At 36.2% G+C, this 12,281-nt stretch overlaps 1 protein-coding gene across 9 annotated transcripts in view; it reads left to right on the top strand.

Moving 5' to 3' along the window:
- The window catches only part of LDB3 (LIM domain binding 3), a 162,080-nt gene that overhangs the window by 72,598 nt on the left and 77,201 nt on the right, over nucleotides 1–12,281 (top strand). For 7 of the 9 annotated variants that reach the window (XM_075217020.1, XM_075217019.1, XM_075217018.1 and 4 more), the window contains exons 6-7: nucleotides 2,886–3,089; nucleotides 8,595–8,615. In XM_075217020.1, coding sequence (XP_075073121.1) covers nucleotides 2,886–3,089; nucleotides 8,595–8,615 — 225 coding nt within the window. The remainder of the gene's footprint in view (nucleotides 1–2,885; nucleotides 3,090–8,594; nucleotides 8,616–12,281) is intronic. The other 2 variants (XM_075217015.1, XM_075217021.1) reach the window with 1 other exon arrangement.

The following is a 12,281-nucleotide window of genomic DNA, read 5'->3' as shown; positions in this document are numbered from 1 at the left end:
ACATTGAAACCAATATGTTCCATCCCCATAAACATTTGCAACATTTTGCTAGCATTAAAAAGATGCTAGAACAGGCATAATTCTAAGAGATGAGAGTGGTGCTTGGCTCTTGCTTTTCCAGACAGCAGAATGCTTAGGCACACCTCCGTCTGAGATTATACTATGCAGAGACACAGGAATACATATGTAGACAGTAAAGGAAATACAATTTCGAAAGCTTGGAAATATGTTAAACCAGTAATGACTCAAGTATGAGAAACCAAGCTAAAATATTACTATAGGTCTAAAAGGTTATGTTAAAGGCATAATTGCTTAGAATTGCACTACCTCCTAAGGAAGTAGCTTAGAATCATAGCTCCACCCCTTTTGGGGGGGGGGGCTGCTTAGTGCAACCACTTTTCCATGGGTTCCAGGGTAAGTCTCTGGCTTAAAACCGGGGCTATATGTGGATTTGGATAGGGATGTGAGCAGGAGGACGAAGAAAAAGCCACAATCACCAACATTGCAGCTTCTCATTGGTCCTCCAGCTTACACTATCTTTAGGCAGCCATTTAAAAGTGGTGAGCAAATGTGTTTGCCACTTTGGTTGGTAATGCATGATTTAAAGTAATACAAATCATCCCAAATAAATAAAGGAAAATTGTATTAGATTTTTGTCACCAATATCCAACTTTTGTCAGTTAATATATGTCTAATTTCTAATGTAATCTTTAAGAGTTGTAGTTTAGATGACCAAGTTCTATAGAGTTATGCCATGCCATACATGGAATGATGACATCAAGGTTTGTATGCAATTTTATATCAATGACAGTAAAATCATATAGAGTAATAAAGTTACACAAGTAATGAGTTGTAAAATATATACATATAGAGTTAGCGACTTTAAACAAGAGCAACATAGTTCTAATTTTTGGATGTAGATTACCATTAAACCAGTTAACATCTGGCATGAAGCAAAGTAATTAAAGCTTGGCATATGTTTTAAGAAGACTGTTCCGTTCCATTTTATGTGCAGTGCTCTAAATCTCATGTATTAATAGCATGGATGGAAAGGTACTCTGTAAGTTTAAATATTTGTCTATTCAATGATCTGTTAAATCACTTTAACAGCTCCATTCAGATAAAAAGACCAAAAGCATCTCATGTACCAAATGGACTGGAAAATGTTCCTTTTATCCAACAGGGTGGTGGGGTAGGGGGCACTACAGTATATGTAGTTGTTAAAGTGAAAATGTTGCAGAGCAAATCAATGCTATTTATTTTATGTTTCAGAATAAAATTTTAGACAAAGTATTAGGAACTTCAGTTTTATAGATATCAATAGCCAAGCCAGCTAAACCTTTAACTTTAAAAGGCAAAACAAAACTGACTGGTGAGGGTCTATGGGAAAATATTTTTTCAGCTATAGTTTCAGACACACAATTCTTAATCAGCTGTCTTTTAAATGCTGTGTGCCCCCTCCTTGACCATATTGCTAATGGAGACATGATTCTAGTTTATTTATCTCTATGTAAAGTGAATATTCAATTTAAATAAATGTAACAATATACAGATGATTGATCAATAATACCAGAAAAGCCTTAGATACTGCATTTTTGATCAGTCATTCCTTTGTGTTCATGAAGTCTCCATTTGGAGCTTGACAAACAAATATTAATTTATAACAATAATGAATTAATATGAATTAAATTTAAAATCTTCAAAAAGTTGTTTATATATAAGATCATGAGAATTCACACGGATCACCAGTATAAAACATATAATTTCATAAAATAAATGAATAAACATAGTAAAAACAGACACAAGCAGTTAAAATATGTATACTATGAATTAACCCCTGCAAATTAACAAATGCCCCCTGTAGGAACCAAAATCTTGTAACATGATTGGCACAGTCTTGCTGTGAGATAGTATATAATGCACTTAATCCAGATCTAAAATATGAAGAAAGAGATGTTCTGTATTAACCATACAATAAGGAGTTGGTGTGGACCATAGGGGAAGCTTCCATAGAGCATAGTCACTGTGGAGCCGTAAAAGTAAAATGTTGGTACATCAAACATTAGAGCCACACTGAAGGAAGTGTGAAGGAAGAGTTTAAAAGTTGACACGATTACAGCGAAGACCTCATCGCCGACTGAGTGGAAATACTGACAGCTTCAAACAGAGACTTTAGTAAATTGCGGCAGCTGAAGATCCTGGCAGCGTCCGATGACGTCAGATTGAAGGGACACACTCTCATCCGACCTCTTAAGGTAGTAATTTAAAGAGGCGCCGCCTGTACAAGGTTGTTTAATAAGCCATGTACATTGTACAGTATTTCCACTCAGTGTGGATGAGGTCTTCGTTGTAATCGTGTCAGGGTAAGTATTGTCAGGATTTCAACATTCGTTGTATCGTACCCAACCCCTCCTAATGTGCAATGTTTTGCAATATTCTGCTCTTGCATTCCCACTTCTTTTCCAATTGCACTAACTAGGCTCCAAAAATTCAAAATACCATTAACAAAGTGGGAAATGTAGGAGTATAATATTATCATTATAGAAAATGACTAAGTATGCACCCAATTGTTATCTACAAATCATGCATTAAAGTTCCTTCATTTTGTATTCTTTCATTCTGTTTATTTGAGTAAATCTATCCGCTTTTATCTCCTTACGGTAGAGTGCAGCATGGTAGAGTGCAGCATGGTGTTCTAGGTACTATCTCTGCATGCATTAACTCCTTTGTTTCCTGTACCTTCTAAAACACCCTAACCGGCACCATGGCCAAGAACTCTATGGATCCTTGATCTGGTGTCTGCTAGAACTTTACTTGTTCACTATCCCCCTCTTTTTTATTTCCCTTTTTTTGCACCATTCACAACTCCCTTCACTTCCTGTCAGCTCTGAGTATGTGGAACGATTCAATGCCAATGTCTTGAAGGACTCAGCCCTCTCCACCCACAAGCCCATTGAGGTGAAGGGTCCTGGAGGAAAAGCCACAATCATTCATGCTCAATATAACACCCCAATCAGCATGTATTCCCAGGATGCCATTATGGATGCCATTGCTGGCCAAGCACAGGCCAGAGGCAGTGATCTCTCAGGGTAAGCAATCTATGACTCTCTCCTGCATGATCTATGGTTAAGCAAGAATTTTTGCAACCTGTACACCTACTGAACCACAGTTCACTGATTTCTGTTGTCTCACTGGGATCTTAGTAAGAAATGAACAAGTAAATTTAGCATCCTTTATAGGATATTTGTAAAACAGTACCACATAATGTAATTTTTTTTGAAAACACCGGTATGGGATCTCTTATCGGAATGCTGCACCATAGGGTTTCTGGATAAGGTTTTTCATTTGGAATGCAATGACAATATATATAGTATCCCTTTCTTACAAAACAGTTATTCTATATGGAGGCCCTCGGTGTGAATGACATTACCGAAAGGTAATAATTATCTGTGCTATCTTTTTTTTAACTACTGTTTTACAGAATTTGGGGGTTTCCAAAAATTTATAGATTTCCCCAGTTCTACACAATATGGAATAAAGTCACTTAAATGGATACATTTCCTGCAATTATAATTTGTAAATAATTAATAAACGCATAATTTTTGCAAAAAGTAGAGCCTATACCACTCAGTATTCAGAAGAACGTTCCGGGTTTTGGAGAAATCTTAATCGGCATGTACGGGTCAAGTGACAGAGTTACGTGATCCAATTTTGAGAGGCTCATTATGAGGGGATTCCAGTTATTTTCAGTCCATATATCTTGCGATATCAGGCCAGTTGCCCAATACAGGCCGGTAATATCATGGCATGTGTGGGCACCTTTAGGCAAGATTCTGCAGTCAAAATGTATCATATCATAAACTTGTAATAAGATAAAACAGAAATAGAGAGGAAAGAAGTTGCTGTCTGGTGGCATTTGTAAACTATTTTAAGCAACGTTTTTGTGTTTACCCTACTGTGTATATAATTATACATCATGCTTTACATTATTTTTTTGCAGGAATACAGGTTTTCTATCTCTTCTTCAATTACTGTGAATTCTGCCATCTGCTCTGCTAATACAATTGCTACAGGCATATGACACATAAATCAGTACATAAAACTCATTGTTTTTATAGCAGTTGACAACACTTTGTGTTTCCCGCAACTGATCCCTGATGATTAATTTAAAATACTTCACCTGCTCCTCAGATTGACAAATATATTACTAACATATTGAGGTTGTGCTCGAGGAATAAGGCAATTCTCATACATACACTAAGTGACATAATATTGTGTAGAGCTAACAAGCTAATAAATAATAATTAAATGGTTAAGCATCAAATTCATGCAAGGCTCTCATATTAGTTAACACATATTAGTTACAACTATCACTCCATATGGTCAGTACAGCAAAACAAATAGCACATATTCTCCGGCCTCATGTGCCATCATGTGGGCAGGCTTAGAACTACAACTGCACATACAAATCTATACAAGCATTTATAATAAAATTTAAGAATGAGCACTGAACTATACATATATAAGTGCTCTTTCAACAGTAAATTTTAAATATATATTGTCCTCAAACACATTTTTCTTGATAAAGCTTGAAAATTAATTTATATAAATTGCAAAAAAAGGAAGGTTTTACATGATCTACGTTACTAAATCATGCAGTAATCTGAAATAACTAAGTACACCAAAGATCAGTTTTAAACTATGTCATAAACATAAGTTCACAGTACAATATACACCTTTTTTTCAAGTCGTGTCTTTTGTTGATACTCGAGTACATGATACAACCCCCACCATGAAATACAGAACTAGAATTATGACGTATGCCTGGAAGCTGATAAACACCCCCAATAGGGTATTTACCAAATTATTTAAGTGCAGTTAAGAATATTGTAGCACTTTCATACATGTTTTTATTTTATTTCCTCCACTTGACATTAAGGTGATTTAGAAATCATGGTATTTTTTTTTGTTTTTTGTTTTTTTTTGTTGTTGTGATCTCATAGTGGAAAAATGCTTTTAAACATATCAACTTCTGTTCATCATTAAGGGTTAACTGTTCCTAAAATAGATTATTGCATTTCAAAAAGTATCCCAAGCTCTGTTGTGGTAAATAGGAATAGGGATATTACAGCCCAGGCAAGTATCATCTGCATTAGCAATTATTTATATAGCGCCACCAATTCTGCAGCGCTGTACAGGAAATATTTGTCACTCACATTAGTCTCCGCCCCATTGGAACTTACAGTCTAAATTCCTTAACACATATATACAGACTACAGTCAATTTGTAAGCAGCCTATTAAGCTACCAGTATGTTTTTGGACTGTGGAAGGAAACTTACTCAAACGTGGGGAGAACATACAAACTCCACACAGATAAGACCATGGTCAGGAGTCAAACTCATGATCCCAGCGCTGTGAGACAGAAGTGCTAACCACTAAGACACCGTGCTGCCCATAACTAGACAAGTAGATATATTTAAACTAACTTTTCCTTCAGAAGGCGGCAAAAACATTAACAAAATGTTTTCCAAATCCCCATATATGCAACATGAATTCCAAAATATTACTTTGGTTTGAGTTTGATTCCAGAATTAATGTAAGCAGATATGCTTTTTCATTGGGAAATGGTCCATAGCACATATTTGGATGTTATGCATACATGTCAACTCTCCCGGAATGTCCGGGAGAGCTGGAGTTTTTCCCGCATCTGCCCTCTTCAAAGCCAGCATGGAGGGGTGTACGGGTGGAGGCGGTGACGCCTGGCAAATTGTGGCATTTTAGCCCCACCCCCAGTAATGTAATGCATTACGTCACTGGGAACAGGGCCAAAATGGCGTGATTTGCAAAGCCCCGCCCCCTTCGATCCTCCTCCCACACACCTCTTTGGTTATCTCCGGAGGGACCAAGGCAAAAGTAGGCAAGTATGATGTAACTGCAGGCTGTAGTTTCCAGGCAGACACTTGTAAGCCAGTGACCCACAATCATTTTGCAGCTAACCATAAACATATACATAGTTTAGGTAGAGCATTAAACATAAAATCATAGCAAATATTGTATTTTAAGAAGCAACTTGATTAAGCACAGACATGCAGAGTCATCAGAATTTTATATTAACTATTTTACAAAAAACTATTTTACACTGGCATGGCGTCTATTTCTGGGTTACTGATTCCATACCTGCATATAAGTTATTACTGTAGTAATCCATGACAAGCACATAAGCAGAAAAAATCATTCAACCAAGTTCACCGTTGGTGTCATACCAGCAGGGTACTCATAAGTACACCCACGCAAAAGAATCAGGTGACTTTCTATGTTCTATTTAAAGAGGTCCCTTGATTGATGATATCATGAGAGTTGAAAAGTGATATCATGAAAGTGATAGTGTAAATAAATGTAAATGCTACAGTAAACTGATGGCAATTGCATAAATACGTACAGAGGTACTAATATTCCTATATCAGGAAAATGCAGTCTAAACATTATGTCACAGAGTAGTAAAAGTGTCACATCGCAGACAAGGACTAAGAAGGTCATTGTGAAGATGTTGTTGATGCTGCTAGAACACTCAGAAAATCCAAACAAACTGTCCAGTTCACAAACTAGGCATATTGTTCACATACAAGTAGAAGCTCAGAAAGTCATCTTAGTGTGATCTATACAAATTAAGTGCGCAGTGACTGTATATTAAATGTGTCTATATTGTTAGCTTTTATGGTTTGTGGATGTTATGTAGCCTGGGAGCAAACGTTATCATATAATCTCAAATCTCATGTAAATTAAAATTACAGACTCGACTTCCACAGCACTAGACTAAACAATATATGTTACACAAGAGATAAGTTTTTGTGAAAGATGAGTAAATATTTGGTCTGTCTTGGCCAGACTGTTTGTTCATTGTCTGCTGATATGAACTGTTACAGTTTGGCAGTTAATAGACAGTCACCATAATATTTCCTTTACTAAGTACCTCATACTTAGTATCAGTATACTGGTAAGTAGACAAAGCTTACGCTGGAGATATCTCTCAGGTTTAGGGACTGATTTAGAGTGGAAAGTTGCACACAAGTCTATGCAATATGCAATATGCATGCCACATTCAGATGTGAATGAGTAGCAGATACATCCGCTGGACAACGAACGCATTCCTCAGACACTTACGTCCAACTTATTAACATATAGAAAAAAATATTTTTAGGATCTAAAAATAGCAAAATCATTTAAAACTAAGATGCAACATTAGTTAATGATTACATCATCAAATGACACCTACATTTCGCAAGCAGAAAATCCCCAGTATCATCATAAAACATTTGAGACATGCTTTTGACACCCAAAACATACTACTATATTGCTGATAAATTCTAGATCCTGAGAGGGATTTCTTATATGAACTTCTTCAGATAGGAAAATACTGAAAGATCCTCACATTGATATTAACAATCTACAGATTCATTGAGCCCTTAAATACTTTCAGAACAGTGGAATGGCTAGTCATTCTCTGTATCTACCAATAGGGCCAGCAATACACTAGTGAAAGGTTTTAGGACATGTTTTGTATACATCAGCTCTTTGTACCCAATGCTTTGTACACAATACGTGTTTTACTCCATTTGCTGTGCAGTCAAAGGTGCATAACTTCAATGAGAACTTTAAAAATCGGCAATCACTATGGCTGCATGAAGGTCTGCACAGACTTTATGACATCACAGAGTATGGACATAATAGGCACCGATTTATAAAGATGGACCAGTAGTGTTACATATACAGATTACTGAATAGAATGGGAAATGTTGCAAATCCAAGCACTAGAAGGGAAAATAAAAACTATGGATTCACAATGGATTAGGGATTAAGAGAATGTTTGGGTTTCCAAATAATGGTATTTAAAGATTGACTTACATTAGGGCAAAGGTTTGATGGACTCAACAGCGATACTGACTCTTTGGGGGGTATTCAATTGTTTCTTTTAACGCGCTAAAACAAAAAAAAAACGAGCGCTCTAAAAATATTACCGTTAATACGGTAATTACTCGCTAAATTTCATCTCGCAGCTCACTGAGCAGCGAGCTGAAATTCAGCCCGCTGGCAGCGAGTAAGTACCGTATTAACTGTTTACGCGCGCAAAATTACCGTATAATATGAAGTTTTTTTCGAGCGCTCGGTTTTTTTTGTTTTAGCGCGTTAAAAGAAACAATTGAATACCCCCCAAACTCTATAACAATGGTAGTAAAACAGATCATTTTCCTCTACTACTATTAGTTGCCAGGTCAGTATAAATTGTTTACAGACCTGGAAAAATAAGCAACCCCGCTATGTGTTTTCTTTTCAATGTGCCTTTTCAGATTGTTGGGCCTGTTCTTTGTGCATTTAAGACCATGTTTCCTTCACTGTGGCCATTTTAAATATGTTAACTATGCTTATGTTTTCCTTCACTGATTATATTCTTCTTTTTTTTTCCTCTTTATCCATTCTTTCCTTATTAACTTACTTCTCATACTAACTTCACTCTGTTGTGCCAATCACATCACCATAATGATGTTTACCAAACCTCAATGCACTGGTCTGTTGGGTTTGGTCGTATCAATCACAGTGCTCCTGAAACTACACTGATGTAAGTAGACATCATTTTTTTAACTTCATCGCTACAAAGCCTAGGCTTATTCTTCCTAGGTGAACATTCATCTTATACGACTCATGTTTAAATGTTTTTCCACCCCACAGGAAAACTTTTCTATTAGTAAAGTCATTCCAAGTATTCCTGCTTTATTAACTCACCATTTTTGCACCTTGACTCAAAATAATTTTTTTGTTATATTTCAGACTTACAGATTCTCACCAAGCACTTATTTGCACTAAAAGTAACCTTTAGATCACTAAACACACTGTTGGTCTAAAATTATTTTTCCATGGTAAATCAAGTGGTGTTAACTGGATGTAAAGACGGCCCCATTTTACCACATTACTGAAGGTGGTGAAGCTTAGTGGCCACTTAAAATGAAAACTTATTTGTTTATTGCTTGGTCATAGCTAGTGTAAATTAAGTCCCGCTACTGTTGTTGAACTCTTCACAGATTCTTTTATTTTTAAATTCAGTAGGTTTACACTGAGCTGTCTTACGACTGTTGGGTTTCATTGTGACTTATTGCCTGGTTAAAGATTGGCTAGTTCCATTCCATCTACAGTACTTCAAGATTGGATTATTATAGTAGTGTCACCAAGAGCAGAAGTGGTACCGGGTGTATTCTTCTTCTTTTATTTACTACTTTTTAAATACCGACAATGAGGAGCATGGGAGAATTAAACCTTGCCATTCAGGATACAGCAGAGACATAACTTCTTGCGTCTTAAATGTTACAATTTTATTATTTTATTAATTGTAGCAAAGTCAACTAAATAAAATGTATTACACTTGTATTTAAACCATAATTACTCAAAGGAAGAAAGCTGATAACTGCCTTATGTTTTAGTGTTCACACTGGCATAGCCGGATAGCAATTGCAGTCACTTCTACCCACTCGTGTAAATAACAGGGCCGCTCCGTGTGCTTGCTTTAGTCTGTATGTGACTGTCATATGTTCGTATACTGTTTCTTTTTACCCTATTTAAAACATACATCATGCACTGAAATAAAGTTATCAGGGTTGGTAAACGGCATACTGGAAAATCTGCCATTTCGCTCAACGTCCATTAAAATAGCTAATTGCAGAAAGATTAATTTAAGCTTTAGGATCTCATTTGCTAAGAAAATATCGATCCCTCTTCGATAAAGAGCATTGTTAAGCCTTATATATTTAGGTGTTGAAGTTTCAGTCCTAGGTTGGCATGTTCTGATAGCTAAAATAGTCCTCTCCCAGGCAGTCTTGGCCACATTGACATTATTTGAGGTTTGCAGAACAAAAATACTATTTCCAGAGCCTTAATTTACTAAAAAAACATGGACCTGTATAGACTTAGGGGTGATTAGCATATGACATTCACCAACTTGATAGATCAGAGTTTCTATTTTCCCACACCGGGTGGAGGTAAACTCTGATCAGTCCTGATGTGGAACGTTACATGTTTCAATGTCTTTATTAATACTAAATACTATAGATTTGTTTCTTTTCATTTAGTTATTGTTATATAGTGAAACTATTAATTTAATTGATACTGTACACAATCAACATCTACAGAACTGGATCTACCATCAAAATTAGATATTTAAAAGAAAATGATGTATATTATTGCTTAATCAAATAGTGTTGTTGGATCAAATGGTATTTAATCCTAAATACAGTTCAAAACTAAGGAAGTAGATGATTTCAGTTACATCTTTAGACCAGTGGTGTCAATGATGAACCTTCGCACTTCATAATGAACAGGTGAACTGTGACTAAATGAGTTCAAGTAATTTTCATATATTTCACAAGCTCATGCCAGGACCTTTTAATCAAACCTGCTCCAGGTAAAGTAACAATTACAAACTGCCCTCTGTTACAGATTTAGATGGCTACAATATATACCAAGAACCAACAGTCAATGTCATACTTTGATGTTCTTAAGATATTACAATCAAACCTCTATAGCATTGAAAATCAGATCTCAAATATTTGTGCTTATTTTGAGTTAGAGACTTTAGAATGTATGTACCAGTATATATACCTGTGTACATATAAACTGGACTGTACAAACGTAATGCATCAAGGCTGTATGGCGATGTATATACATTAGTAAGAAAAGTTGATTACTTTTAGAGGTTTGATTGTGTTTTTCATATACTGTGTATGTTAATGTCGAGTAATATGAAACAATGCAAAAAAAGGCTCCTCTGAAAAAAATAACTGTAAAAGCTACTACTACTTCTATTCGCAATAAACTAAACAATACCTCTCATGACACTTACTACTTACTAAAACAACTGTACTTAAGTAGAATACATCCGCAGCACCTATGATTGTATATAGCTGGCAACATCCACAGCACCTAAGACTGTATAGAGCTGGCAACATTCACAGCACCTAAGACTGTATACAGCTGGCAACATCCGCAGCACCTATGATTGTATATAGCTGTCAACATGCACAGCACCTATAATTGTATATATCTGGCAACATTCGCAGCACCTATAATTGTATATCTGGCAACATCCACAGCACCTATGATTGTATATAGCTGTCAACATGCACAGCACCTATAATTGTATATATCTGGCAACATCCACAGCACCTATGATTGTATATAGCTGTCAACATGCACAGCACCTATAATTGTATATATCTGGCAACATTCGCAGCACCTATAATTGTATATCTGGCAACATCCGCAGCACCTATGATTGTATATAGCTGTCAACATGCACAGCACCTATAATTGTATATATCTGGCAACATTCGCAGCACCTATAATTGTATATCTGGCAACATCCACAGCACCTATGATTGTATATAGCTGTCAACATGCACAGCACCTATAATTGTATATATCTGGCAACATTCGCAGCACCTATAATTGTATATCTGGCAACATCCGCAGCACCTATAATTGTATATCTGGCAACATCCGCAGCACCTATGATTGTATATAGCTGTCAACATGCACAGCACCTATAATTGTATATATCTGGCAACATTCGCAGCACCTATAATTGTATATCTGGCAACATCCGCAGCACCTATGATTGTATATAGCTGTCAACATGCACAGCACCTATAATTGTATATATCTGGCAACATTCGCAGCACCTATAATTGTATATCTGGCAACATCCGCAGCACCTATGATTGTATATAAGTGCTGCAGATGCTGCCAGTATGGGGAAAGGAAATTATCTTTCAATAATGAGAAATGAAGCCTTTGTTTGCATTGTGAAATATATATTAGATTGTTTAGTTACTGCAAATCAATTTTGTAACAATGAATGTAAACTTTTTTAGGCAAGCTTTGGTATTTATATCATGGCAGTAGTGTAAAGTAAATTAGAAATAGTTCTCAGTAAAACCTTTTAACAGAGCCCATAAGGAGACCATTTTTAAAACATATTTTTTATGATGGATTTCAATTTGTTTGTGTCATTTCATATAAACAAAGCAGAATAGCAGGTCTACCTATACAATTAAAGTGAGGCTATCCTCCAACCAATACGAATCCTAAACCAAAACACTTACACTTGCCCTCTGAAAAGAGGGTTTGGTCACCTCTTGTTAGGGGTGCAACCATGTCACAATGGATGTGGCTGGTTCTGAAGCATTAGACCACACAAATCTTCCCTCCTCTCCTCCAAAAACACTTGTGAACACCA

The sequence above is a fragment of the Mixophyes fleayi genome, chromosome 6 (assembly GCF_038048845.1).
Source record: "Mixophyes fleayi isolate aMixFle1 chromosome 6, aMixFle1.hap1, whole genome shotgun sequence".
Taxonomy (NCBI): domain Eukaryota; kingdom Metazoa; phylum Chordata; class Amphibia; order Anura; family Limnodynastidae; genus Mixophyes; species Mixophyes fleayi.
Note: the sequence above shows the minus strand (reverse complement) of the source record. Positions and strands in the feature narration are given on the sequence as shown.